This window comes from Athene cunicularia, assembly GCF_003259725.1.
Source record: "Athene cunicularia isolate RWA chromosome 3 unlocalized genomic scaffold, athCun1 chr3_part1, whole genome shotgun sequence".
In the NCBI taxonomy this organism is placed as follows: domain Eukaryota; kingdom Metazoa; phylum Chordata; class Aves; order Strigiformes; family Strigidae; genus Athene; species Athene cunicularia.
The window spans coordinates 100,693,145-100,720,908 of record NW_020799097.1 but is presented as its reverse complement, the minus strand read 5'-3'; the positions used below and the strand labels follow the sequence as shown (position 1 = coordinate 100,720,908).

At 47.0% G+C, this 27,764-nt stretch overlaps 1 protein-coding gene across 1 annotated transcript in view; it reads right to left on the bottom strand.

Moving 5' to 3' along the window:
* The window catches only part of VASH2 (vasohibin 2), a 31,389-nt gene extending 6,061 nt beyond the window's left edge, over positions 1–25,328 (bottom strand). Inside the window, exons 1-6 of the mRNA XM_026844265.1 lie at positions 25,303–25,328; positions 24,779–24,867; positions 22,408–22,464; positions 12,835–12,909; positions 4,456–4,837; positions 2,468–2,583 (exon numbers count right to left, since the gene is read on the bottom strand). Of these exons, the coding sequence (XP_026700066.1) occupies positions 2,468–2,583; positions 4,456–4,837; positions 12,835–12,909; positions 22,408–22,464; positions 24,779–24,867; positions 25,303–25,305 (722 nt within the window). The 5' untranslated portion in view covers positions 25,306–25,328. The remainder of the gene's footprint in view (positions 1–2,467; positions 2,584–4,455; positions 4,838–12,834; positions 12,910–22,407; positions 22,465–24,778; positions 24,868–25,302) is intronic.
* Positions 25,329–27,764: the final 2,436 nt, after the last annotated feature.

Genomic DNA, 27,764 nt, shown 5'->3' with positions numbered 1-27,764 from the left:
GGGAAATGAGTCCCAGGTGTCCCACATTAAGTTATAAAGGGTCAGGTGTCCCACTGAGGGATAAAAGCTGGGACCACTTGCAGGAAGGGGCAGTGTCTGTCTGTGAGGTGGAGACACTGTGCAGAGTTCCCTGTTGGGGAAGGACCTCCTGCCTCCCTGGGATTGGGCTACAGTCAGGTCTGGCTTTTGTAGACGTGGGCTGTGTAGAGATTCAGTGTGTGGCTTCCTTGGAATTATGTGTTTGGCTTGTTGACTTGGTTGTCTCCCATCCCTTCTATGGGAGACTATTTCACCATTTATTCCACCCATTGTTGGTCGTGTGGTGGTGGTGTTGTTGAGGTCAGTGGGATTGATGTTGATTATATATATCTGACTTGTTTGTACCCCCAGTACTCACCCATGTGCTGACCCTTTTGTATCAAATACAATTTGGTTATTGGTTCATCTTTATGCTGGCTGTGTCCTCTATGCCAGGCCTAGTAATTGGCAAAACAGTCTTAGACACCTCATGTTGCAGAAACCAGCTGATCTCAATTTTGGAAATGGAAGGGTTTTATTATCAGAAAGGAATGCCCTACAGCAGCAGATGACTCTGCAGCACCGCTCCCACTGGGGCAAAAGGCAGAGTCAGCCTTTGAACCACCAGTGCCACAGCACAGAAGCATCATTTTAACATCAAGAATCTAGTTCTTCTCCCTGGCATCACTCTTCTAACAGAGATAGCCTCTTGGGTCTGCTCGAGGGCCCTGGACTGCCAAAAGCTTCTTCGCTCCCCTTCCAAGCATACTGCCCAGGCTTGCAAGGGGGCTGTGCATGACCCGCAGTGCTGTCACGCAGCCACAAGGCATGTGCTGCAAGAACTTCCACCCGCTCTGAGATGTTTCAATGCCTTTTGCCAAAGTGAAAGATGGAGGTCTTGTGTGTGGAGTCTGCTCTTGGTCTCCTGGTCCCTGCATCATGCCATAGCTGGGACCTGATCTTGTATCATGGTGACCCAGGGTTTCTTTCAGAATAACATATAATTTGCTCTAGGCACAGAGAAACACAGCAGAACCACTGAGCAGGTGGTGAAGCCCCTGTAAGGCCACCAGTACTTCACTTGTCTTTCTGTCCTAGAAAAGCAAAGCTGCCAAGGAAGAATCAGCCACTGCAAAGCAGCCACATGCCCAGCAGCTCTCTCAGGAGACCAGCCCAACTGGCAAGTCTCCAAGCCAATCAAGACATACATCATCCATTCCAGCAATTGCAGAAGCACTATCAGAAACCCAAAGATTAAACCATCCCTCAAAGTGAATCTAAGAGGTGAAGAAGCCTGGAGCAACTGAGCCCATTACAACTATAATTACCCATGCACTAAACAAGGAACTCTCAGTGATGAAGCCCAAAGTACAGCATCATAGACTGACTGTGAATTCACATGTAAAAATAAAAGCATGCTGTGAAATCATCTGCTGCTAAAGTATCTTGAAGTTATCTTTAGAAGGTTAGTCTAATGTCTTTGTTAGCTGCTTTAAAATAAATAAATAAGTGCTGAGACAGTAGTCTGGGAGCCTATTTAAAAAGCGATAACCATAAATAAGTGACTAGTCTGGGTTAGGTATAGGCTTTCACAGTTGTCAGCTTCCTGGCGTGAAACAGTACAGCTAGAACTCAACTCTTCCACATCTAAGGTATGGGAGTGTGACTTGCCAGTGGCTGGAAAAGGCCCAGGATCTGGAAGCTCGGTTTTATCCATTTAGAGGTATTGCATGCAATTAGTCCATCTTTCCACACACAGTTCAACTATTAGCTACGCACAAGGGAAGTGGTCTGGGTTTTTTTAAACTGATTAAAATCAAAGAATACCATGCAAGTTGTATTTCTGTTCTGACAAGAAGAGAAAAAGTTTACTTTTTTACTGTCCCTGTAAGTCAGACAGTCCTCAGCAAAACCCACTCTCATCAGGACAGTTCTATATACAAGGGCTCATCACAGAGAATCCAGTTTCTGTCTCAGTGACCATGACAGCAGGGCACTCCACCACCAATAGCACATACATCCTCCCATTTTTAATACCTGTCTGAACACCCTTAAATCCGATCAAACTACCTTCCCTCCTGTACAGGTCCCATGCACACCAGGCTAGGTTAATTCCTCCAGAAAGTGGACTGTATAGAGACTGAAAAAAGAAAAAGCAAAACCCACACTTCCAACTTCAGTCATCCAACACCTCGTAGAACTGAAACAAGCAAAGGCCAGTGGCGCCTCCAAGGACACTACACAGCAGGGCCATGAATGGGGCAGCAGTAAGCACAGCAGTGCCAGGACATCAGCAGTACTGGCAGCTTCTGGAGCCTCTCTAGTAAACGGAGATATCTGGTGCAGTTTTCTATATACACCAGTGAGCACATGTAAGTTTTGTACAACAGAACGGTATGTCATTACCCTCTATTTCTGACCCGTCTGTGATGGCAGCCGGAATACTCACGATTTGTCTCTTCTGCACACTCGTCTCTGAGGGCTGGCTTGCCTTCGGCGAGGGGACAACGACTTACCCCGTGATCTCTCTTTCATAGGAGAGTGGGCACTTGAGGGTTTCAGAATCTGTGAGAGATGGGGGAAGGAAGGAAAAGGCATTCAATAAAGGCAATAATTCACCAAAAATAAAAATAAAGAGCCTCATACAGCAGTAGGGACAGCACACAAAGAGACTTCAATCCCTTGAGGCTTATTCAAACTCTGCCCAGGTTAAGAGGAGCCCAAAGCTGTTATCATGTGATAGTTGTTCTGGGGCTCCCTGATAAAATCAGTTGGCATCACCAATTCAGTTCCCAGCTAAATACTGAAAAGAGGTCCCATTCACAGCTCTCTTCAGAGCTGGCAACAGCAAGAGATAAGAAAAACAGCTTTGAGCCTTAGCTGAAGGAAACTCACACAGCCAAATCTCCCTCTCCAGCTTTCCTCTCCACAGAGGTTATTGTCTCCCAGGATGGCAGTTGAACTCTCTGTGTCAGTGGGACTTTTCCGTAGGTCTCCAACTTGCCTGCAGTCCCCAGGCCCTCCAAGCTCAGAAGACCATCAGCACAACACTCCAGGCTATTTTTAAGACTTGATCCTCCGAAGTCAGCCCCCTCACAGTGGAAGCCCTCTGAATCAAGTGGCTCAAATTCCGAATTAACTCAAGGGAAGAGGCGGATGTAGGGTCTTCAGCCTTCAAGGGTTCAGAGCTGTGGTCCTGGCCCTGAGGCACTTACAAGGACTGGACCTAAATGTCACAGCTCAATACACAGACAAGAGCTGGTCCCTCTATCAAAAGCAAGTACTAAGTTCAGTAAGTCATCCACCCATAACGACTTCTACAGCTAGAGCCTGCCTCAGCTGTTTGCTCTCTAGATGGTATTAAAAATGCATGAATAGAGAAGAGAGGAAAAAAAAAAACCCACCTCACTATATCTGTAATCAAGCGCATGTGATTAAGGTGACAGTGTGGTACAAGTTGGCGCTCAAAACTCCTTGGCAGGGCAGGAGAGGTGGCAGCAGGACATAAGGGCTATGATGCCACTGGTGACACGCATTCCAAGGTCAGGGCAAGGGGGCAAGGGCCTCAGCCAAAAAGGCACACAGCTGCTATGCAGGAGCCATTCCTCAGCAGGGCAGGGGATGGGAACCCAGAATAACTTGGATGCGATGCTGCATGCCTCTCCACGAGAGCCAGCCCTATACTTAGCAACACACCTGCTCTGCTCCTGCTGCCAGCGGCGGGTTGGAAAGGCACCAAATCCCCTTCCACCGTGACCACAACCAGCTCCTTGCCCATGCCAGCCCCAGAGGCACGGTCAGGGACACCCCTCAGCCCCAAGGGCAGCCAAACCCTCCAGCCTGCCGGCAGCCTGCCCTATCTCGCCATCATTTCCCTCTGGGCTCTTCAGTCTGACCAACTAGCAGAGAAGTATCAGCCTGTCAGGGACTTGCTCTCCTCATCCTTCCCATGTAGCCTACTTTGCGATTTGGCCAAGGGTGGTGGACATAAGGCAGCGCAGGGCAAGCCCACCGGCATGCCCCACAAGGAGAAGCAATCATTGACACAGCTGTCCCATGGCATCCCTTGCCATGGTGCAAAGAGTAGAGATCCTGCAACCAGGCCACCCACCCCACCAGCCCCAGCCACGCTGGTTCCACCTAGCCACCTTCTTCCGCAGTCAGTGAAAAAAGCAAACTGGGCAACAGCAATTTGATGGTCAGGGTTATAGTGTTTCCTAGGCTGAAGGGAAGATCCTTGAACCAAAAAATAGCTTGAAAACACACCAAACCCTGTGGGAGAATCACTGAGACAGATGTAAGCACACCCCCAGTCCACCTGATACCACCTTAATCTCAGGGCAGGGTCAGTCTGCTGACATGGAGCTAGACCAATCTCTGCAGGATGGGACAAGGTACAGAGCCCTCCGACTCCACCACCCAGGCACATGGACCTACCTTCATCCTCATATCCCTGGCAAACTTTTCCAGCTCCTTCCTGACTTCTGTGCGCATCATTTTGGATACGTTGAGGACCAGCTGTTTCCACTCAATGGGCTGAAAGCTGTGCGGCTCATGTGGGACATATAATCCGATTTTTACTTTTTTGACTGTATGCAAGTACTTTTTATAGGAGTCTTCAAATTCAAAGATGAGGTCGCTCAGAGTTCGGTAAGTTAAAGGTTTGTCCATCAAATCTGATCGTCTGCTCATGCCCAGCGAGCCATAACGGCCGTTGCAGTAAATCCCGAGCACCACATGATGAAAATAGTTCCCTGAGAAGTGGGTTTTAAAGCTGATGGGAAAGCGCTCCACGGAGGGTTGCCCGTTTGTTAAGTATCTGGTGTGCACTGCATTAAGGCAACAACAGCACTGGGAAGGGAGCATGCACAATTACACCCATAAGACATCTTTAGCAGGTTTTTTTAACTGACAGGGCAAGTGCTTTCTTGCAACCACAAATTTATTCTCACTGTGCCCCAAAAACAGTCAATGCTGCCAGAGCCCATTTCAACACTTGGAGAATAAGGTGCAATAGTTCATGCAGGGCAGGGCCTGACTCTTAACCATGCTTGAGAGGGAAAAAGAAAAACCACAACAGTGTTCAGGTCAGCACACCAGAAGAGAGACCACCATCCCCAGATCTGTGGGAACCCCCCCATTCGATACCAACATCAAACTCCCACAGTCCCAAAAGGGAACAGTGTTGAAGCTTGATACAACTCAGATTATTGATCTTCCTTTTCCCACATCTTCAAACAGTATGAAAAATCCAGGGTGACAGTCTGCCCTTCCATCTGTAAACTGGCCCTCGGCACAGCCACTCCTCATACAAGAGTGTATTTGCATGTCGCCCTTGTAACGCGTTGCTGACAGGAACCAAGTAAAGCTCCCAGGTGGGCAATTAATTTGATAAGCAGAGACGTGGTCAGGAACAAACACTTTTAAAAAGCAAAACATGTCCCCTGAATCACTGGCTAGCCACTTCAAATGTGCCACATGCAGAGGCTGGGGCCAAGCTCCATAACATTGTAGTAGGTGACCTCAGAGGGGAACTATGTGCAGGTCCCGGGTCATCTCCTCAGGAGGCTGCTGGCTCATGCCAAGGGGAGGGGAGACTGAGATTCCCTCACACAGGCGGGTTTGCGTCAGCACCTACGTTGTACGTGGCTCCCTGCTGCTAATCCCCAGACAGCTGGAACTCACCCTGGCTCCACACGCCGACACTTGGCCCCTGGGTGACAGCAGGCGCCCTTCCCTGCTGCAGCTGAGACCCCCACCCATGCCTGGGGAACAGAGGAGAGATGACCAGAAAAGGCTGCAGCAACACACTCCAGCCCGGGGTTACTCCAGCCAGAAGCACCTGCTGTAACGCCAGAGCCATTCCCAGAGGCAGACGCAGCCAAGACAGTCAGTCAGCGTGGTGCCACTACAAAATACACTGGCCCAAGGGGCAGCACTGCCTGGATAGCATCAGGGCAGCTTGAGGAACAGAGGAGTGGGGTCAGCTCCCACTGGAGCTGCAGGAACCAGCTCAGACCAGGGTCCTGCTCAGGGGATCTCCAGCATGCCCTTCTCCCCCTATCACATGCCCAAACAGGCCTTTAACAGCAGTGAAACAAGAGCCACAGCACAGCTGAGATGTCCTGGGATGTTACTGTGGCCGCCTTCCTCCCCCGCCTGCATAGCATGGCTGCTCAACAGCTGCTGGGAAAATGAGAACACAAAAAGCCTTTTGTACCAATATTGTAAAACACAATTAGGGCTCGGTTCTTATTCTGCTCTCAGTCTAACACCCCACCCCATTACCAGTGCAACTCCCTGGGATGCTGACCCCCTGCCTGCACTCCACATTTCACCCCTTGTCTCTACAGGGATGTAGGAAAAGCATCCAGTGGCTCTCATCTGCCTCTAAAGCATTTTCTCAACGGAATATTTCACCCACCTGACGCTTGTTGAATTTCATACATTCAAACTTTTGCCCTCCAGGTGAACACAGAAATCAGCTAGTAAGAGATTCATGAACTGCCCAGATTCTGAGGTCAAAAGCAAGAAGTTAAACCTCTGTACAAATAAAAAGCAAGAAAAACACACTGGCAAAAATATTTCAGAACAGCCACAGAGAAGCTTTTTGGTTCAAAGTCAAACGTATTTAACTGTGTTCAGTGCTAGATGTCATCAGCTTTAGCAGTCTGGAGAAAATGTATTAGAGGGCATAGGAACAGACAACATTACAGGCCCAGGTCCTGGTGCACTTCACCTGTACGACAGTAAGTCTGGGCGAGCATGCAAAGCAGAGCACAGAGCGCTGCCACACACACAACCCCTTGCCCAGCCAAGGCTGCATGTGCCCACCTCTGCCCATCTGCTGCCCCACCTACATCAAACACAAACACCCCACAACAACTGCCAAAGCTCACCCCGATATCAATTACACCAACATGGAACAGAAATAGCTGTACCGCCTTCGCTGGTCTCGCTGGATCACTGTCACATTAGGGGCCAGCTTCTCCAAGAAAAAACCCACACCACTGCTAGAATTAAAGGTTATAAATACACTGCAAGGTCAGAATGGGGCCCAGCAACGTTATAGCAACGGGAAAACTCAGCCCACAGTCACCTCATTTAAAAGGTCACCTTGCTCCAGGCCTTAAAAGGAGCATCCTGTGTACATCAAAGTTATGTTACAATAATTTGTATCCTACAGACAGATTCTTGCAGAAGCCCATTGTATTTATCATTCTGTGTAACTGAAAAAGCAGTATCTTTTATTAACACCTATGAAGCTTTCAAACATCACCACTATTTTTCCCCCTCATTATGAAAGGGTTTTCTCTCTGCTCCCCGAGTGCCTTTCTATTAAGTCCACACAAAGCTTTGGTGGCCACCTGCCACACATACACACTTCTGCCACGAGGTCTCAGAGAAGTTGCAATTTAATCTCATTAAATACTAGGTAGGAGTAAAAGAATCTTTTGAGGATGGAAATTACCCACCATCAAATAACCCAGCAACAACCGCTGCGGAAATTAACCTTTAGGTACAGGTTGCTTCTGCTGAGTGACTAGTTAATGAGAGTCTCCACCCGAGATGAAATACACAGCAAATGGGCTGGAAAGGCACGTCAGATCTTCCCCGCCATCCATGCATCATTATTATTTCTTTTCCTTTCTGCTCTGCCCAAGGAGAGCTGTATTGTGGCAAACAAAAGGCAACGACACAGCAATGCCGCAGCTGTAATCACACTTTTGAGCTGGGACTGTACTGCAGGATGGAGAGTCGGGGAGTAAATTATGTGCCACAATAGAGAAGCAGCACAGAGCAGGAGAGGGCAAAAGCAGCTGTAACGAAAAGCTCGGTGGCCTCCCGATCCCAGGTCTTCGTGTAAATCAAAGCAGCAGAAAAACAGCACTGAGGGCTGCTGATCTCCTTGGAAATCACACAAGAGGGACACTAATCTTCTGGCCTGCCACCTCTTGCCCCCATACCTTTCCTCTTACCCCACACTCAGAAAATGCACAAGGACGATACCTAGCACTTCACCAGGGCCTCAGGAATGGGTTGGTATGGTATGTCCCCATCACTCCAAGATTCCCAAACCCTGCCCACCCTGACTCTCAGTTCTTCTGCAGCCTCATACTAGTCCTTCAACCTCAATTTCTTCCATCCCAGAGAGACACTAATGCCTGCCAGCCAGGGCTGCCTGTATTAAGCAGCTGATGAATTCTGCTCTTTCCCCAGGAGGCTGATTTTGAGAGACAGGTTTGTGTCAAAGGAGTGTGTGAAGAATTGGGCCCAAAGCATACAACATGCTTTGGAGGTGACAGGCCATTGGGGTACACCACTATGGCTCTATTAACAAGTAGGTTTTCTTGTGCACCCCAATACTGCTAGCAGCCTGCAGAAAGGACCTCATTTCCCATGCGAGCATGCAGCTCCCTATGGATCTGCAAGTCAACACAAGCACACTGCCCTCTGAGCCACAGGTTGTTGTGCTTCCCATAGTCCCATTGCCTTCACCACCCAGGCTCATGCACAACCTAGCTTGGATACTTGGGAGACATTCAGATGCCAGACTCAAATACAAGCAAGACTTGGGACACAAAACCTGCACTCTGGCTACCACCTGGACATTCCTGAGCAGTGTGGCAAATGAGGAGTAGCATCCTTAGTTCAAAAGAAAAGGGGAGAATTAGTTAAGGTGTTACTTGAGTCAACCCCTTCGCTTTAAAACTCTGGAGCAGAAAGCATCTGGATGGGTTTTCTTTAAACCTGCACACTCACACAACGACTCAACAAATACCCTTCTGCAGATTGAAGTTGTGTTCTTTTTCCTCCACCTCCTGGTGAACTCTAATATCAAAAACATCTCACAAAAGTCCCACCATCTTCCCCCCAAGTACAGACCCTTCCCTACATAGGTGCCCCTACTGCAGAGCACAGACCAGTTCACAGCCAGAAGACAGACTTGAAGCCCTTCACCTTGTTTATTTGTCAGCACCGACTTTTAGAAAAAGTGTTCTCTCTTGGTTTTCATTTTTTTCTTATTAATAAATAATCAGAGCAGGAATGTGTCAGCACTGTCGCCCCAGGCTTTGAACGTTTCTGGAAATAAGTCTTAGCAGCTGACAGTACCTGCCAGACGGCAGCTAGCTCCCTATGGGTAGGTGAGTTTGGGTTATTTGCCACCAGCAGTTTTCCCACCAGTGCTAGGAACCACAGGACAGGAGGGGACACGCTGTGAGGACCTCAGCCCACCTGCGTCTAAACCAGCCTCAACAGGAGTTCAGCTGTGGGAAAAAAAAAAAAAAATGGTGCTTTTGCAAAGCTAAGAGGCAGCAACTGTGGAAGGGGCAGGTGAGGAGACAAGTGCTATCTCTGCATCATGCCCCTGCCCTGCAGCACCAACAGTGACTCAGGCCCACAGAGACCCCTGGGGCAGGGGACATGGGTAGACCCCTCCTCCTCGAAGCCCTGAAGGAAAAAAGCCCAAACGTAAGACAGTGCACCAAGGCCCTGCAGAGCCATCAGCACCTGAAACAAATCAAGACATGACTAGGTTTCAGAGAGAAGCGCCAGCATCAATTTTTTGACCAGAGCAGCCCACCAATACTGATTCCCAAGCACGTCTAAGCATCCAGCTGTCCCAGCACCCAGACTCACAAGTGCTTCCGCTTCAGCTGCGGGAAGACCCAGCGCCACGTCTGACACCTTCTTGGATGTACCTGCCAGGAAGGAGGAGCAGGAAGGAGCAGCCCAGGTCTCCAGCAGTGATAAACATCATCCACCAATTAAATGCACAGAAGGTATAGTGCAGAAGCTATTCAATAATTTCTCCCTCCCAAAGCACTTCTGCTTTCCTCTTCCTCCTTTAATGATATTATTGGACAGGGGAAGATCTAATACACTACATGGGTCTGAACATCACCTCACATGAACTGGGAGAGGCATACTGAAGGCAACGGGAGTGAGTTATGTTCACCTGACATACACGCTCTTGCAAGACTCCCTGAGGATGGATGCACCGTGCCACTTCCCTCTCCTCCCTCTGATATTTTGCTTTCCCCATTTTAATAAAGCGAATATAGCACAGATAAAATTCCCTTGACACTTTTGGTGTACTATTCCCAAATACAAGTCATTTGAATCCTCGATCAGAAAGAATGGGCTGAATACACCATTACTCAGCTGATCTACAATTGAACAGTGAAATGCCCTGGGGAAGACAGCAGGAGGAATGCCTCTGGTTAGGCACTGACGTGGTAAGCAGAGAGATACGAAGTCAGATCAAACAGCTACACAGAGAAGAGCCATGCAGATTGCTGCAAAATAATATCGGAAGATCTATATGAGCTTTCAGTCATCTCACAGCTGCTGCTCCCTTGGTGCATGCACACAGGGTAGCTCAGTATTTTAACTCACTGACCTATAAAAACGCTTCAAGATCTAGTGTGAAGGCAATTATGCAAAAGTTAATTCTGCACCAGGAGGGATTACAGAAGCATTTTATAACAAGTCACATAGTAAAAGGCAATTGCACGAGCCAACAAGCATCTCAATTAAAATGACATCTTGCTAAGCTGCTCTGTGCGAGTCGGCCTTTGAATGAAGGCTCACGCCAAGGGTCCACTGTAGTGAGCTGTGCTCTTTTCAGTATCCAAGCAACACGGCAAAGCCTGCCGGCACACAAATTAAAAACAGTAACCTTATTTCCAGAGACAGAGAAGGGAACCTGAGGTTAACACACATATGCAAGGATGCTCAGCTCAGGCATATGCAAAGACATCGGTTTGACACTTGGGAGAGGGTAACGCATCTCTTATCTGGTAACTGTCTGACCTCAGAAAGCGAGTCACAGCTGCTGGCCTCACCATGTCCACATCCAGAGGGCAACACTGAAGATCAAAATCCCCTGCCTGAGAAAAATCAGCAAAACTTCCCCATGTGCTGTTACAAAGATGCCTCCCAAAAACCCACATGGTGTACATGCAGCACAAAAACCCACATGGTGTACATGCAGCACGGCACCACAAGGTTCTGCACGAGCACAAGCTTCATACCAGCCACTTCCAAATCACACATATTCAAGACAGCCCATTCACTCACCACTGCTACGCTCTTTTTGTATCCACACCTCAGTCAAAATACTTAGATTTTATATTGTGTGGATCTCTTAAACTTCAACACATCTGTTACTGCACCACCACCCCAGAAGATAGCCCTGGTTCTCACAGGAGATTTCCAAGACAGCAACTAGAAGTCATAGGAAGACAGGCTTGTCCCATACCCTCCCCTACCTAAAGCTTTTCAATTAAAATTTTCCATAAACTTTTTTTTAAAGTAGCAACTAGGGACAGAAAGATTCATCCAAATCTTAAAAGTCCAAAGAAACTTCAGATGACACCAAACAGTATAAACCATAGCTTTCAAATATTTTGCTTCCCCCACTACTCAAAAAAATAGAACAAAAATCAGGTTTGAGACAAGCAGAAAAAATCCTCTTTTCAAATGAAAATAAAATGGTTGAAACTTCTAGATCAGCAAGAGTACATATAGATTATAATGGTCATCTGTATGCCACTAATCACCCTCCACTCGTGTGGTATGTGGAACAATCAGTTCAGTGCTAGAAATACAGTACCAGAAGCCATACTGACACTCTCCAGTACTGCAGAGGAGCATCAACTCCACCTGGGGATTATTTTCCCATTCCTTTGGTCCCCAAATAGTTTAGGACACAGCCCTGACACAAGGGCAAACACAACAGATCCACTGACACCATTTCTGTTTCTGGGAGGGCATCAGTTTGAGTTTGTTGCTGACATCAAGCCCCCAGGAGCCCCCACCCCTCTAGCTTCATGCAGACCCTGCCAGCACATGCAGGGGAAGCCCCATCAGTCAGAGCCCCCCCATTCAGACTTGGACCTGAAGCCTATCTGGGAGCAGCACCCGGTGCGCCCCACACACCCCCTAGCACAGCAGGGACCGCAGCCAGCAACCTGTCTCACACACCACATACTTCTTCAGCCCACGTCCCACTCCCACCCCACAGCAGCCACCCCTTCTCACGCCAACACCAGGCACTACCTGCCAGGCTCTGCTGGCTCCTTCTTCCACGAGAGGGGGCAGCAGTAGCAAGTAAAACGCCGCAGAGACAAGCCAGAAGCCGGTTTGCATCGGGGTTTATTTTGGGTTGGGTTTTTGTTTTGTTTTAAATCAAACTTGATCAGCTGTGGCAAGACGTATCTGGCATACAATTGTTCCTGTAACCCTGCCTTGCCCTCCTCTGGTGTTTTAGGATGATGCAGGTTGATTTATCCGTGACAGCACAAGAAGATCAAGAAACAAGTCAGTCTCTGAATGTATTCTTGGATTTTTTTCTGAGATGAATAGGAAGCAAGCATTTTGGTAAGCTCAAATGTTTAACTATAATACACATATGCTTCTGCACAAAGCACAGCTGGGGACTGAGAGACAAAAACTAACGTGACTTTACGTGTAAACATTAGACAAACATAGGACAGAAACTGTGTTCCTCAGGTGTTACCAACAGATACTTATCTGGGCACTTTGGGTCAGATTCTGACATTATGCAGATTACCAGGGCAGGAGGCAAAGAACTCACGGCCAGAGCACGATGCTTGTGAGCTGGCACATGGCATCCAAACTCCTACTGACAAGCCTAGGCAATTCAGCAACTTGTTTGTTGATCGATACCACGGCACTCTCCGAGCTGTTGGCACTCACCTTTGGCTGTGACCACCTCAAACACCATCCACAAAAGGCAATATATTAAAGTGTCACAGTGGAAAAAGTCACAGGTATGTGAAAGGATACATCCCCAGGATAACTGCTTCAAGGCATTTGATGGGTAAGGACTCCCTGGTCATTTCTTTTGCCGTCTCCATTAACCTAGGACAGAAACAAAAATGTTTTCAGCCCTTTCAGTTGGACCAGTTGACAGGAATCAAAGGGTCCTCTCATACACCAAAAGCCAGGAACCTCCAGTTCTTATCTCAGCAAGCACTGGTGAACTTGATTCTTCCTTCAGCACCTTGCCAGGGCCCTCTTGACTTCTGGAAAATTACTTTAAAAAAAAAAAAAAGACAAAAAAGACATCCCACTGCTTTCCAGCCTCTGAAGACGGGTTGGAAGAGGAATGCAGTCCTCTGCTGCTCCCAGCAACTCTATGAACATCACTTCAGACTGTAACACAAAGCCCTGCTGAGCCGCAAAAGCTGGCAATCATGCAAGCTCCCACAGCAGGACCAAGTTTAGCATATTTTCAAAATAACCCTGACTCTCCTCTGCAAAAAACAGGGGAGAGAGGATGGTTACATGATCACTGCCTGAAAGCTACAAATACCTCTGTGAGCCTATAGCTACAGGTACAGGCAAGAATTTAATGCCTCTTTATCGAAGCCTGCTCTGCAGAAAGCTCTACCAGCGCAGACACTTCACACCACTGCAAGCTGAGCTACCATTTGCTGCTGCTCCCCACCTTTTGTGGACTGGGAAAGTGGTAAAAACTGGAAACTATGCATGCCCAGGATCTTGCAAGTTCACAAAGTTCAATTACAATTCAGACTCTATATTTGGAGTAGAATTATCTGACAGGGACTAACTGACAAGAAACAAGCAACCTAATCTCAGCTCAGCTGAGAAAACTGTCATACCAGATTGACACCGCACTACCAACCAACTAGGTATCCTATCCCCTTCCACAAGCAGATCCTGAGATCCTGGAGAGTTTAAAAAAAAAAAAAACAAAACATACCACACCAAAAAACCCAGAAGGAGATTAATAAAAAGAGTCATATTCAATGACACACCAAAAAATAAGTTAAAACCAAACCAAAGGATGACTTCTGTTCTGAAGTCTTCTCTATCCATATCCCTTCCCTGAGAAGAGCTTTGTAAACAGATCCCTACTCTAAGGAAACACAATATTAAGTGGTTTAAATATTTGTATTAGAGAAGATGATGAAAATATGCATTGGAAACCCTTAGTCTGTTTTTCCCACTTTCTAATTCACCCACCTCATGCATTTTAAACCTCGTATTGAGTACAAATACAGCTTCCACCACTATTACAGCCTGTCACAGCCATTCCATGTCCCATTTATCCAACTTAGAAATTATCTTTTCATTTATAAACAACCACCCTTTACACTCTGCCTGCAATACAGAAGACAAATTAGAGTTAGCCTGCCTCCTACACGTTCACAATCAGCCACAGAAATCCCACTGCTGGAAGCACAGAGCTGCTCCAGTGAGGGCGCACAATGGGGCCCCTTCATCCCCCACAGTCGCTCCTAAGTGCTGGTCACAGCAGTAGCTGCCTCAAAGCCCTGTCTCCATCCAGAGAAGTATTACATGCAGATGATGCATGGGAGGTATCCATGAACAAGATGACCCACTGAATTTCCCATCTTCTAACTTCAGGGGAGTTAAAAAAAAAACCTCACAGCTGATTATGAATGCACATCAGAAATGGGGAAAAAACTCAAGTTTTAAAGCTATTTAGCTTCAAGCCATTTAGTGTGGTGTGTGCCTGGTGAACATGGTCCGAGGTTCAGGGCCAGCATCTCCTCCCTAGATCTACATCTACGCTGACCCCGCTGCCAGCTGGCAAACACAGTAACCACACTGGAGCTGCCTCGTCACCACATGCAGCATCAGGTCTCCTAACACCTGCTTTTATAACCTCACTGCTGTCATGATTTCAAGGTGCTGTCAGCATGGAGATAACATTAATGGCTCCACAGCCAGGGAGGGAGTCTTCAAAGTAATTGGCCTCAATAAGCAGTCAAATTACTACTGACTTATGTGTGACAGCAACACTCACACTATTTAAATACTAAGTAGTATTTAACATGCACTCTGTTTGCAAGCCACATATGCGTTGGTTCTGAAGCACAGCTCTCCAGGATGTTATATGGTTATAAAGGAAAGGCATTTTGCTTAAAAACATGCTGCCTGCTAGTGCACAGGCACCACAGCTGTCCCTTCCAAAGCTAGTGGCAGCCCTCCCTTCCCTTCACATAGCATCATTGGATAGGTGGGCTCAGAAGGGACCCTGGGAAGCCCTCCTGTCCCACCTCCTGCTCAAAGCACCCAAATCCAGGAGCTGTGACAGGTGCTCAGCGATCACCCTGAACCTGGCAGCTCAGAGGTGGCCACAGCCTCCAGACCGTGACAGCGATGAGGATCTGTTCAAGGGGAGCATTGGTCAGGAGGCATCACCAACAAGAAGCAAACAGGCACCCATCTGCACCCAGAGAGCAGGTCACGCCCTCACACACATCCATCCCACAGTCCTGGGGAATACTCTGCAGTTAGTTTGCTTTTTCTCTACATTTACAGCACAGGCCACAGGGTTTACGTGGATGACCCAGTTCCATAGGCACTAAGAGTTTTTCTCATGCTTTTAGCAAGTTTGAGATGAAGCATGGCTTTGAACCCAGTGTCTGCATTGGAGGCAGAGCCTTTGGAGAATCCCCAAGCCACCACTCTGTCCCAGGTACCATAAGCTAAATCTAAATCACTTCTCAATGATAATTTTCCAGCCTACTTTTAACCGGTTTCTCAAAGGCTTGGAAATGCACCAGTTAATCTATCATATACTTAACCCAGCATCTAAGAAGGTCCCCTAATATTTAAACTAAATCTTTCCTTTTTTGCAATTTAAATCAGAAGCTATTTCTGCTGCAGGCGTGGAGACCATTTATTATCTCTGCTCAGACATTTGTATATGCAACAGGCTGTAATCTACCCTCTCCTCCGTAAACATAAGGAAGCAGACAGATTTATTGCTTTTAATTATTTTTTTTTAAATTCCTCCCTCTCTCATCCCAAAGCTTCCCCCTTAGGTCATGTTTTCTAGACCTTGGGCAATGTTCATCGCTTTCCTTTTGGACTCTCTTCAGTCGAGTTGCATCTCACAGTCCTTCAACTAAACCCACCATACCACAATACAAACAGACCAATTTCTTTCTGAATCCAACTTTCAGTATTTATTTTTGACCAACCCAGTGTGCTGTTTTCCCTGTTGACCCACACCAAATGTTTAGTTTTTTTGGTTGGTTTTGTTTTGGGATTTTTTGGAGATCAGCTCCTTCTTTGAAAAACTAGCCTCTCATTCTCCACTGTGTATTCCCACAGCTGGCTATTCCCAAATCCCTCCTCTGCATTTCCTCTAATTTGCCTCCTGTTTGTTCCAGCTGTCTTACCCTTTGAGATCACTCTGAATTCCAATTCCAGCTTCCAAAGCCTTGTCACCTTGTCCAGCCTGGACCACAGAGTCTTATCTATACCATTCATGAAAAAACATTGACCTGGGACAGAGATTACACACCTCAACTGACAAACTCTGCTAGGCAACAGCAAGCTATCAGTTAAGTAACACTTTCTAAGTGCTGCTTTTCACCAGGTTGGGTCCATATGTTAAATAGTTTTATTTATAACCGAGGTCCCTGCCTTACCTGGAGGCTGCCAAAGGCCATACTAAAGCAAAGAGTTATGTCCACAACTCCTCCCTGATTGACAAAAGCTCTTACACTCTCATAGAGGGAAATTATCAGAAAAAAAAAAAAAGGTGTCAAACTAAATTTACATCGCCTATCACCTACCCTGAAACTGCAGATCAACTTGGAAAGTTCCTAGATTTATCTTTTCCCTTTTTTTTTTTTTATCTTTGCCTTCCCCAGTTTCCAACAACAGCACCCATCCTCCCCACAATCTCTAACAGAAATATTAGAGGTTTAGAGGTTGCTTGCCAGTCACCTAAGTGATCTAAGACAAATGACTGAGCATCCAGCTCATCTGAAAATAAGTCATTACAAGTGTTCTTTGACTTGTCCTTTACCTATTTTCTTTCACTGCTAAATTCTTACCGTGCTGTCTCAGACATTAATCATGATCAGAAAGTTTGCACAGTTAAACTTGTAAATGAAGATTTAAAGAATCATGGAATGGTTTGGGTTGGAAGGGACCTTTAAAGATCATCTAGTCCAACCCCCTACCATGGGCAAGGACACCTTCCACTAGACCAGGTTGCTCAAAGCCCCATCCAACCTGGCCTTAAACACTGCCAGGGCAGGAGCAGCCACCACTGCTCTGGGCAACCTGTTCCAGGGTCTCACCATCCTCGTAGTAAATAATCTTCCTTATACCTAATCTAAATCTACCCTCTTTCAGTTTAAAACTGTTACCCCTCATCCTATCACTACATCCCTGATAAAGAGTCCCTCCCCATCTTTCCTGTAGGCCCCCTTTAAGTACCGGAAGGCCACTGGAAGGTCTCCCCAGAGCCTTCTCTTCTCCAGGCTGACCAACCCCAACTCTCAGCCTGTCCTTGTAAGGGAGGTGCTCCAGCCCCCTGATCATCCCCATGTCCCTCCTCTGGACCTGCTCGAGCAGGTCTGTGTCCTTTTCATGTTGGGGGCCCCAGGGCTGGACACAGCACTGCAGGTGGGGTCTCACAAGAGTGGAGCAGAGGGGGAAAATCCCCTCCCTCAACCTGTTGGCCACACTTCGCTTGATGCAGCCCAGGACACAGTTGGACTTCTGGGCTGTAAGAGCACATATCTGGGTCACAGTCAGTTTTCCATCCACTAATACCCCCAAGTCCTTCTCCAAAGGAAGGGCTGCTCTCCATCCACTCCTTGCCCAGCCTGTATTTGTGCTTGGGATTGCCCTGACCCATGTGCAGGACCTTGCACTTGGCCTTGCTGAACTTCATGAGGTTTGCAGGGTCCCAGCTCTCCAGCCTGTCCAGGTCCCTCTGGGTGGCACATTCTTTCGCTCCAGCCTGTTGACCGCACCACACAGCTCAGCGTCATCGGTGATCTCACCTGTGCTCAATCCTGCTGTCAGGAAGGTGGAAAAGAATTAAAAAACAGAGTCAAGCATTTCAATTCCCTGTCTGATCAGGATTTGTTTCTGGGATCTTCTTTAAATCTTTCCCTTATCTGAAAAGATTCCACATATATAGCTAATGCAGTACTTCACAGTCTTGTACCACATATCGCTGGGAACCCAAAGCTACCCTCTCCACAGATTCTAGTGAGCACAGGGGCAGCCCACCTCTTCCAGTAACTCGAGGGAGACTGCTACAGTCAAGAATAAGCAGCATACAGCTTTCCTCTTTGAGGCATTTGCACCACTAGCTGAAGTCTGCCAGGCAGATCTCTATTCCCGACCACAGTGAACACTTCTGCCTCTAACAAATGTAGCCAATGGGAACAGGATGCATGCTCCTCCCTTGAAATCTAGTCCTTGGCAGATGGTGATATTTCCTTTCTAATTCACTCAAATTTCTGTCAGTGTTTTCAGGACCCCAACTGGATTAGCTCCCTTGCTTTCTGCATTAAGAAAGGGCCTGTAGAGGAGTTGATTTTGCCTCTTTAGGATGCTTTCTGTTTAAAATAGCAGTATCTGCAGACATCTTGTGGGAACCATGAATTCCTTTTGCTCCCAGATTTTCCACTGGGGCACCCAACTTCACATACAGGTTAGAAAAAGCTTCAAACCTTTTAGCATGCCCCAAACTGGAAAATCTCACCAGCTGGCACCCATCATGCTGGAGTCACTTCAGAGATGACCATGCTTAGGAGGAGAGGTTAACCATTACCTTCAACAGAAAGATTCTTACAGACGTCAATAAAATTTATATTAGTGACGTTCCCCAGCATGTTTTCCACAAACGTCTCTTTCCCCAGGCCCCTGTACTTCCATAAGGTCCATAAAATCTCCCTCTCCCAAGTATTTTTAAGGCTCCTGGCAGTTTTATTCTTCCCAATGAAGCCAAGATAAAAAGAAGATCAAACAGCAGAGCAGCTACTGCTCTCATGAATCTTCTCAAAACCAGTTTGTTTCAATGGCAAAAGCACTTTTACCACATGCTGAACATAGCACCATATATGTAACATTCTCCCTTTGTGCAAGAGAGAAGCAGATGTTCAAATGCTTTCTGTAGTATATTGTCTGGAAATGGTACGAGCCCATTTTTCTTTACAGCCCCATCAGGGTTCCTTAATAACACGGTGTGTTGAAACAGTATTGTTTTCCACACCCCCATTGCTGTTATTTGGTTGCCTTGTTCCCACATGACTGTTTCTATCGCACTCTCTTATTGCAATTGATTACCCCTTATATCTGCAGTCACTCCACCTTCACTGAGCAGACTCTGAGCTGTAATTTCTCAAAGCCCCCCAGAACCTACCCAAACATCAGTTTTGCTTCAGTCATAGATCCCACTGATCAGCTGGCACTTAACTGGAGGGAGCATACAATACCACACCTATCTACTCCCTCCCCAGATACTCTGTGAGGGCAAAGATATTTGTTCCTCATTGTGGCTCATGCCTGCATCCTAGGATAGAAGCTTGCAGAGGGCTTATTGCTCCTTGTAAAGCAAGTAAGAAAAGCCTGTTGGTATTTAATTCACAGTTACAGATGCTACTAGATATCCAGAAATACATTTTTTTCTAAAGCTCTTACAATATCTAAGCTTGGAAGTTTAAAAGAATGGCCACTTCAGTTAAAAGCACCATTTTTAATCAGATCAGTTGTACCAACAAAAGCTGTAATATAGGTTTTGCCAGCATAATCCTGTATGGGAAAAGGAAAACCAGCCCTATCTGTGCCTGAAACAGTCATATCACACGCATACACATGTACCATGGATCAGTAGAGCTGAACTCCACAGGGTGCCTTTTACCTACCTAATACAAAAGTACATCAGGAAGCCTATGTGAAGGACACCATCCCGGGTCGGGATAACTGTATTAGCAAAGCACTCCTGCAGTGGATGTACCTACAGATGTAAATCTGGATTTTGTGCAAATACAGCAAACTCAGGCAAAGTTAGACACAGACACATTTTCAGACGGAGTTTGCCAGTACAACAGGAACGCCACAGACGGTGTGCAGGATCACATCTCTACCACCCCAACTCACACAGCTATGCCAACAGAAATCTAACATTTTCAAAAGTGTTATCTGTAGTCTAGACAAATCCACAGGGTGTCTGGCAGTCTAGAATTAAGTTGATAACAGTGACTTTTTCTTAAGAGGGATTATAAATGCTGAATTATAGCAAGCCTGTGTCCCTTAATGTTATGAGCTCCTGTAGATAATTTATGCTCATCTTCCTAAGTACAGCCACGCATTTTTATTTTCTCATGCATCACACTGATGCTGACAGAAAATCTCAATAATATCTAGTCCTCCCTCCATAATAGAAAAACTCATTAATATGCCCCAGCTGCTTTAGGACACTTTCACATGAATTTATGAATATTCAATTTCCATCTAGTGCTCAGCTTCTTTGTGTCTGGCCACTGCTCTCTTGAAGAGAGGCTGCCAAAGATCTCATAATATTTTCATTAGCTTTGAGCCCTCATATTACGAAATAAGCACTATGTTTAATATCAATAAATCACAGCTCTGGGAACAGCCTCAACTTTCAAGAGCCAGTGGCAATTGGGAGGCACTCAGCATGTTGCCCGATGAACTTGCAAATACAAACTTTGTCTGCAGCAAGTAAGGCCTTTCACACCACAGAAACTTGCTCAGATCAGCATTTGTCACCACACTGGAATCAGATTTCTTGCAAAGTGGAACACACCTTCCAGGAAAAAACTTGCAGGTGTGGGCGATTTTTCAGCTCTGATGAAAACTAGCCTGGCAGCAGGAGAACAAACGGCCAAGGACAACTGCAAAAGCAGATATCCTCAGCTGGCACGAACAGCCACACACTCCAGATGAAAGGAGAGCCTTCAGAGACACTTCCACATTACAGGGCCATCAACACGTTGTTGCCTTTCTCAGAGTTGGAGAAACCAAGACAGGGCAAGTGCTCAAGCCCCTCTGTAGTATGAGAGGATCTGGGCAGCTAAGCATGCTCAGAAGAGCTCCACTACTCCTAGCACTCCTGTCCATCAGGCCAAGGAGCAAAGCAGCACAGGTCTTAGGACTTAACACTGTGCAAGTCCAGTATACACAGGGACAGGCAACTGTGTTGGCAAGCTGGCAGCAGCTGCCCCAAGGGATTGGACCATTTCCAGGGGCACTCTCCTTAACTCTGCAGAAGTCCTGCCACCACGTATCAAGTCACTCACAGAAATCCTAACAGCAACAGAACAAGGAGAGCAACCAGACAGAAGTCCCCAGGCAAACACTAAGGCAGGTAAATAAAGGAAACAGCACCACTTAGGAGAGGATCCAAAGCCATGGGTACATCTCCAGCTGCGAGCACTATATTTGTTCCCTTCCAGGAAAGAGTACCACCCTCATGAGCCAGGAGTCCCATCATCCAGCCCAGGAGGATGCCAACCTTTCAAGTGGTGAGTGCTGAACACAATTCATTCTCATCCTCTGCTTTCTTGGAAAAAAGTAATGGAACAAATTTTAAAATGAGTGACCAGCCTGAAAAACTGGTTTAAGCTTCTGTAAACCCACCTATCATTCAAGGCACAAGATTTCTTCTAAATTAGTTCCACCAGTACAGTGAACATTACATAGAGAAAGGAAGTGGGAAAGATTGCTGTCAACAAGATAAAAACGTGAAGCGCAAAGCTGGGATGGGAACTGGAATTTACAGTGACAGACCATTAGATTAATGACAGACAGCTGGGGAGAGCTAGAGACAGGCCAGTCTACAAGAGTAATTATATTCCGCTTATCTAAATTTCACCCTAAAATAAAAGCATGTTGTCAACATCAGTTTCCACCGTAACCGTAACCTAATTTACTGGGTCCTATTAAAGAGCTGTCCTAACTATGAAGCAGTTCTTACATGCAAGGGATCCCACCTCCCTGTTGCCAGGCTCCCTGTGCACGTGTTTGTATTTGCATTGCACAATTCATTGTCAACCAGCGCGATGCGAGTCCTCAGTGTGGAAAGAACAGCAAGATGAGCAACAATGGGAAAACCACAGCTCAACTCAAATGGTCCGTTGTGATCCTCCAGGGGAAAGGTCTGCACCCAAGACATCGAAATTCCTGCAGCATTTTGCATGGCTGATCTCTTCCTACCATTAGCAAAGGGCATTACAGCACAACCAGAATATCAGGACTTACATAGTTTCCATAAAAACAGCCCAGCCCTCCCAACCCAACATCAACAAGCAAGAATTGAGAGTTTTCCCAGCCCTGTGCATTCAGCTTTGGCCTGCAGCTATGCAGCTCCCACATGGCTGCTGAGCAAGACCAGCCCTTCCACTCATTGGTTCTTGATGGATCCATTTGCCATCTGGCAGCAAGCTGGGACCCTCCTTACAAAGGCCGCCATGGCACAGAGGAGACAGCCCTCCCATGTCATGGTGCTACAGTGCTTAAATGCCCAAGGTAATCAGCTGGCATGGTGTAAGACAAGGGTTACAGTCCACTTCCAGAGACACTTACCCGCTCAGAGGTCTGGTTTTTCTAATCTCGAAGAACTGTGTTCCTGTGTGATTGTATCTGAAATTTGTCTGTTAAAGGAAAGTAACTGGAACAGTCAAACAATAAAATAACAATGATCAAAAGGTGAATTTCAGTTATGATTTCCTGCTGAAACATAAAACAAGCAGGAAAATCCATTGACTCTCAGAGGTTAAACCCTGGCATGTGAAATAAAGCAATTTTTTCACTTGTCTTTTTATATGACATATTAACACATTAGGTGTAGAGTCAAGCAAAAAGGTTGTTAGTCTAAAATGACACTTAAATTTGGCATTTCAGGGTTATGAATTCTCTTTTCCTCTAGGTCACACTCACTATTGGGTTACAAGTTTGAAAAAAGTCTCCCATCTGGACAAAAGAAAGATTTTATAGTCTACCCAAACCTATCAACAACATTCATGGTTTGAAAGAACTTACTTCCCTGCTAAGTTTTTAACTCAGTCAGTCACATAGCTCACATGACCCGTAACCAAAAACATGGCAGGTGCACCCATTTACGCCTAGGAAATAAAAAACGTTCTCTAAAAGACACAATGAACTTGAAATGGAAATAACCAGCTAAGTGCAACTAAAGAACATCAGTTAACACTATGATCATAGGAGAAGAGTTCATCACAAAGGATGACAGCAGTCACCCATCAACCAAATCTCAGTGCCACTTGCCTAGGAGTACAAGCTACCATGCAGCAGCAGTATCAAAGCAGCCTTTTCCAGGCTCCTTGAGCATAGCTGTTCAAGCACTAATGCAGTAAATCAGATCAGGAAACCAACCTGTCCAGTAAAAAAAACCAAAATCTCAACAAATCAAAAATTAAAAAAAAAATAAAATCACACCATCCTTTTACTTTTGCTTACTTTTGTTCCCCAGCCTAGTTCCCAACACAGCCATGAGAGCATTCACGCCAGCAAAACTGTGGTGCTGATACCTGGGCAGAAACAGGTGACCCTACAGAGGCAAAGGGCTTGTGAGGCATAAATAGCACAGCTGCTGGCTGTATAACCATGGTCTAAATAAAAACTCTAGCACGCACCAGGATGCTCTGAACCGACTTCAATTAGAGTTCAGAGTTCTCCAGAAACGAGGCTTTGCTTCCCTTCTGCCTTCAAAACCTAATTCATGAGGCCCTTTCGGAGTGCTCTGAACAAAGCATACAGGCTCTTTTAGCAGACCCTATTCCCAAGCCTACTTTGAAGCTTTTCCGAACTCAGATCCAAACCCCATGCCTAAGGCCCACTCCTGCTACGTAGCAGAGTGTAGGATTTCAAAACCACTGGGGGCGAGGGGAAGGGAAATACAATTTTTGGAGCTCCATGCGACATGGTCTCCTCTCCAGCACAACCCCCCCTGAGCAGTGAGCCTCTCGTCCTGCCCAAGCAGCCAACATGCAGACAAGAAATGCGCCATCCCCCTGCAGAGCAGGCTGGCCCCAGCCTCCCTCCCCGCGGCAGCTGCCGTGGCTCCAACCCCTGCTGCCGCCTGATCCCAACCACTACTCCCCAGCAGGCTAACTGCGCCTGCTATTTTTGGATGCTCTTCCAGCTGCCACCCATATCCGTTCTTAATCCTTAACAGGACTTTACATTCATTCCTCATCCCCACTGCTTCCCCCCCACACGTACACACACAAAAAGGGAGAGCTTAGAAAAAACAGAGAGAAGAGCAGCATCTGGGACAGCAAACCGTCTCCTCTGACATCATCTGTCAGCAATGGAAACAGTCAGGTATTAGGCACGAGGCAGCAATAGGGAAGCTGGGTAGATGTGTACACCTCTGATGAAGCCCCCAAGCAAGGCAGGACATCTGGAAGTGGGCATTCCTTTGGTCAGTTCCTGTGTCACAGGCAAGCCTGCCCACCTTGGGGTCAGGAAAGCTGCTTGACCCCCACCCCAATGACAAGCACTCCCTGCAAGCTGAGCACGTAGGCAGTCAGATAGGGAGCCTGCAAGGGCTGCCAGGGCAGAGGAAGAAAAGGTTTGCCACAACATCAGTTCTCCCTTAGTCCCTTTATGATGAGGTGCCATATTATTTCCCCAGGCATCACAATCCAATCATAATATCCTCATAAACCAACTTCAAAATAAACATTTTTACTCCCACCAGTGTCACTTCAGTTTAATTCTTCAGCATCATTTAAAGGTAATTACATCCCCCAGAGGACTGCTGTGACAAGTTCAGTGCTGCAGGTGCTATCATAAATCCTTAGAGGTGTCCTTTTGCCCCCAAATGATCCCAAGCCCTCGTGACCAGCTAGTGCTTTGGTAAAGCCCCTGTTAATTCATGCTGGGCACAAGCCAGCCTTCTCTCTGCAGACCACATGCTGGAGAAGGATACTGCAGCATCTTCATGTAGGTCTGTATTGCCTGGAGCCACTCTGGGATCGACATGGAGAGCTTGTAGTTTGGCACTGGCGGCACCGAGGGCTGGACACAAAAAAAAGATAAAGAGGTTAGACAGTTACTGGTCCCTGCAGAGCGGATAAGTGATTGACTTGGTCAGCAGTATGTGCTTAGTGCCACACAACACAGCAGCACAGATGGCTTAAACCCCACGTGAACTCAAGCATCAGACAAAGTCATCCCACTGACAACAGGGGCTGCCCATGCACCAGAGCCAGCCCCATCCCTGCTGGCTTAGAGAGCCCAGGGCAGGCCCCAGCACGGCAAGCTGCTCGTCACAGCCACCGAGGTCCCTCAAACAGCACCCTACATGGGCAGGTAGTCCAGCACAGAAGGCCAATGCTTCCCATTTTTCCCCTCCAGCACAAGGCAGTTTGGATGAGCAGAGTCTCAGTGCTGGCTCTGCTGTCTTCCCTCCCCTGAGAAGTCATTTCAAGTCTAATTTTTGGTTTCCTCTACCATGAGATAAAGATAAAAGGAGACAAGGATCCCAGGCTGCATAATTTCCCATCTGCTGCGCGTTAGCAGCACACTTGCTGGGCAGGAAGTGCGTGGTACCTAGAAGACCACCTGGGACCCAGATATTTAATGATATTAAGACACTTAAAAGATATAAACTGGCAACATAATGGGATTTTTCAAAAATCCCATAAGACATCTGCTGTGCCTAAGCATTTTAAGAAGCCAGGCCCTCAATCCACATTTAATCCACACAGCTACGTGGCTCCTGAACCTGTAACCATGCAGGGAAGGGGCACAGCATTGTCCCAAGTCCTCTTACTTTAGGGGCAAGAGTGCAAAATATGGAGTCAGCAGATGTTAAAGTGGGAAGTGTGGCTAAAAAGAAGTTAGTACAATTCTCAAAAACTAGCACGGGAAACAGTTTGTTTAAATATTAATGCAGACCGAAATTCAGGAACCAGCAACTTGGGCAGCCAAGACACAAGGCACAAAGGAAAGTGTGCAGCTTCTGCGGGTCCATGACATCGTTACAATAGTTTAAAGATCATAAAGTGAGATATCACAGCTCTAAATACAGTCAGCAACTACAGCTAAGAAAAGCAAGTTCAGGTGGCATGAGGCCATTTCTGCACATGCACCTTCCTCTCTGGTTCTCACCTCCACTGAGATGCAAGGACTATGTTTACTTTCAGAGGGTGAGCACCGATAACCCCAAGACAACCGAAACCCAGCATTTACTATGTGTAGTTAAGTTACTACAGTCAAATAGTAAATACCACTCAGAGAAAGGAAAAAAAAACCAAAATAGAGACTCCTACATTACTGGCACACAGAAACGTATTTTAAGCTGCAAGCAGACAGATGGCCATGCCTCCAGCTCGCTGCTGCCATCCCCAGTGCCACATGGGAGACAACCAGCATGCGTGCGTGAGCACATGGGTTTTCTCTCTCAAGTGGGAGGTAAGAGCAAGACTCATTAGCACTTCTTAATTGCAATTTCCACACCTAAGCTCTTCATTAGAGGCAATTTTTCAGTTTCACAAGTTTCTTCTGCCTCCAGCTCCTTTGGTCTGGACAAACTATTCACCTGTCCCTCCTGGCATTAAGGGAGACCTGGACTCAACACACCACATGGGACTTGAGTTTCAGGAGCAGCAAGCACCTGAAAGAGGGAATTAAGGCAGGCCTGTCAAATCCTTCCAGGGTAGTCATTCCTGCTCCGATACAAACACTCCTTTTCTTCAAAGATAAAGAAACTCTAGGTGCACACATTGCACACTTCCATTGCCTTGGCATGTTGCCTTGTGTGAGTCCCTGTGAGTGACAGGCCTGGGTGCCACAGAGCAGCTGGGGGATAGCACCCCCTTCCCAGCTGTCAATAAAATGGAAGCCTCTACCTTTGCACAGCTGTGGGACAGGACAGCATCCCATAGGGACCACACCAGTGAGGAGGAATGCAGCCCTTGCTGTAACCCACAGCAGCCACCCTCACCATGGGGGTCGGGTTTGGACCTCCAGGTGAGGTGCTTCCCCATCTCCAAAGCGGAGGATGATCGTGTCAGCCAAAGAGGCATGCTCAGGTAAAGAGAACCAGGGCTTTCCCAATGGCTGACGTGTATCCCATCACCTGTCTGTTGAAGTTACCTCAGCAGGCCTGCCAAGTCAGGAGGCCCGGGCAACAAGGGAGAAGCAGCCATCCATCTTCCCCCACACCAGACAGCACACTGCTCTCCTTTCCAGTGCTGGATGGGCAGCACACGGCACCATGCTGCCGGTCAGGCCAGAGAGCAGAGAGCCACCCGCCACTTCCCACTCCCTCCAAACAAAACCCATGTTTTTCCCCCAGATTCCTGCCACAGCCACAGGAACACCAATCCTGGACACTCAGCCAGCACAGAGCAGACAACAGGGCTGCATGATACCACAAGCGAAGGAAAGCACAATGCTGTTGTGGTTGAGGCTGCACCCCTCCAGCTACTGGTGCACATCCCACTGCAGCAGGCAGGAGCCAGCAAGGGTTTGTAGTAGGAGGTCAGAGCAGTCGAGAGAAAATGCAGACACAGCACTACAGACCGTGAATTTATAAAAGGACTGAAATTCAGAGTCCAGGCAGATGAAAGGCCTTGACCTTGTATCAGTAATTCCAAGCAGTGGCAGCTCCACAGACAGCAGAACTGCTGCAGGGTAAGACCTTGTGGCAGAGCTGGAGACCATCATCCTGTCACTGGAAACGTAGTCACCGTTCACCACACACATCCTGTGTGAAACTCATCTCGCCAGACTCCACTGTGTCTCATTTAATGACCAGAAAGTAATTTTCTTCTAGCTCACCCTGCAACTATGCAGTTTCTTAGCACAGATGAAGCTGGCAGGCTACAGACCTCAAAGGTGGCAAGAGGTTTAATTCGTTAAGATCTACAAGTATCTCCAAGATCACAGGCCACATAAAGGACTGCACA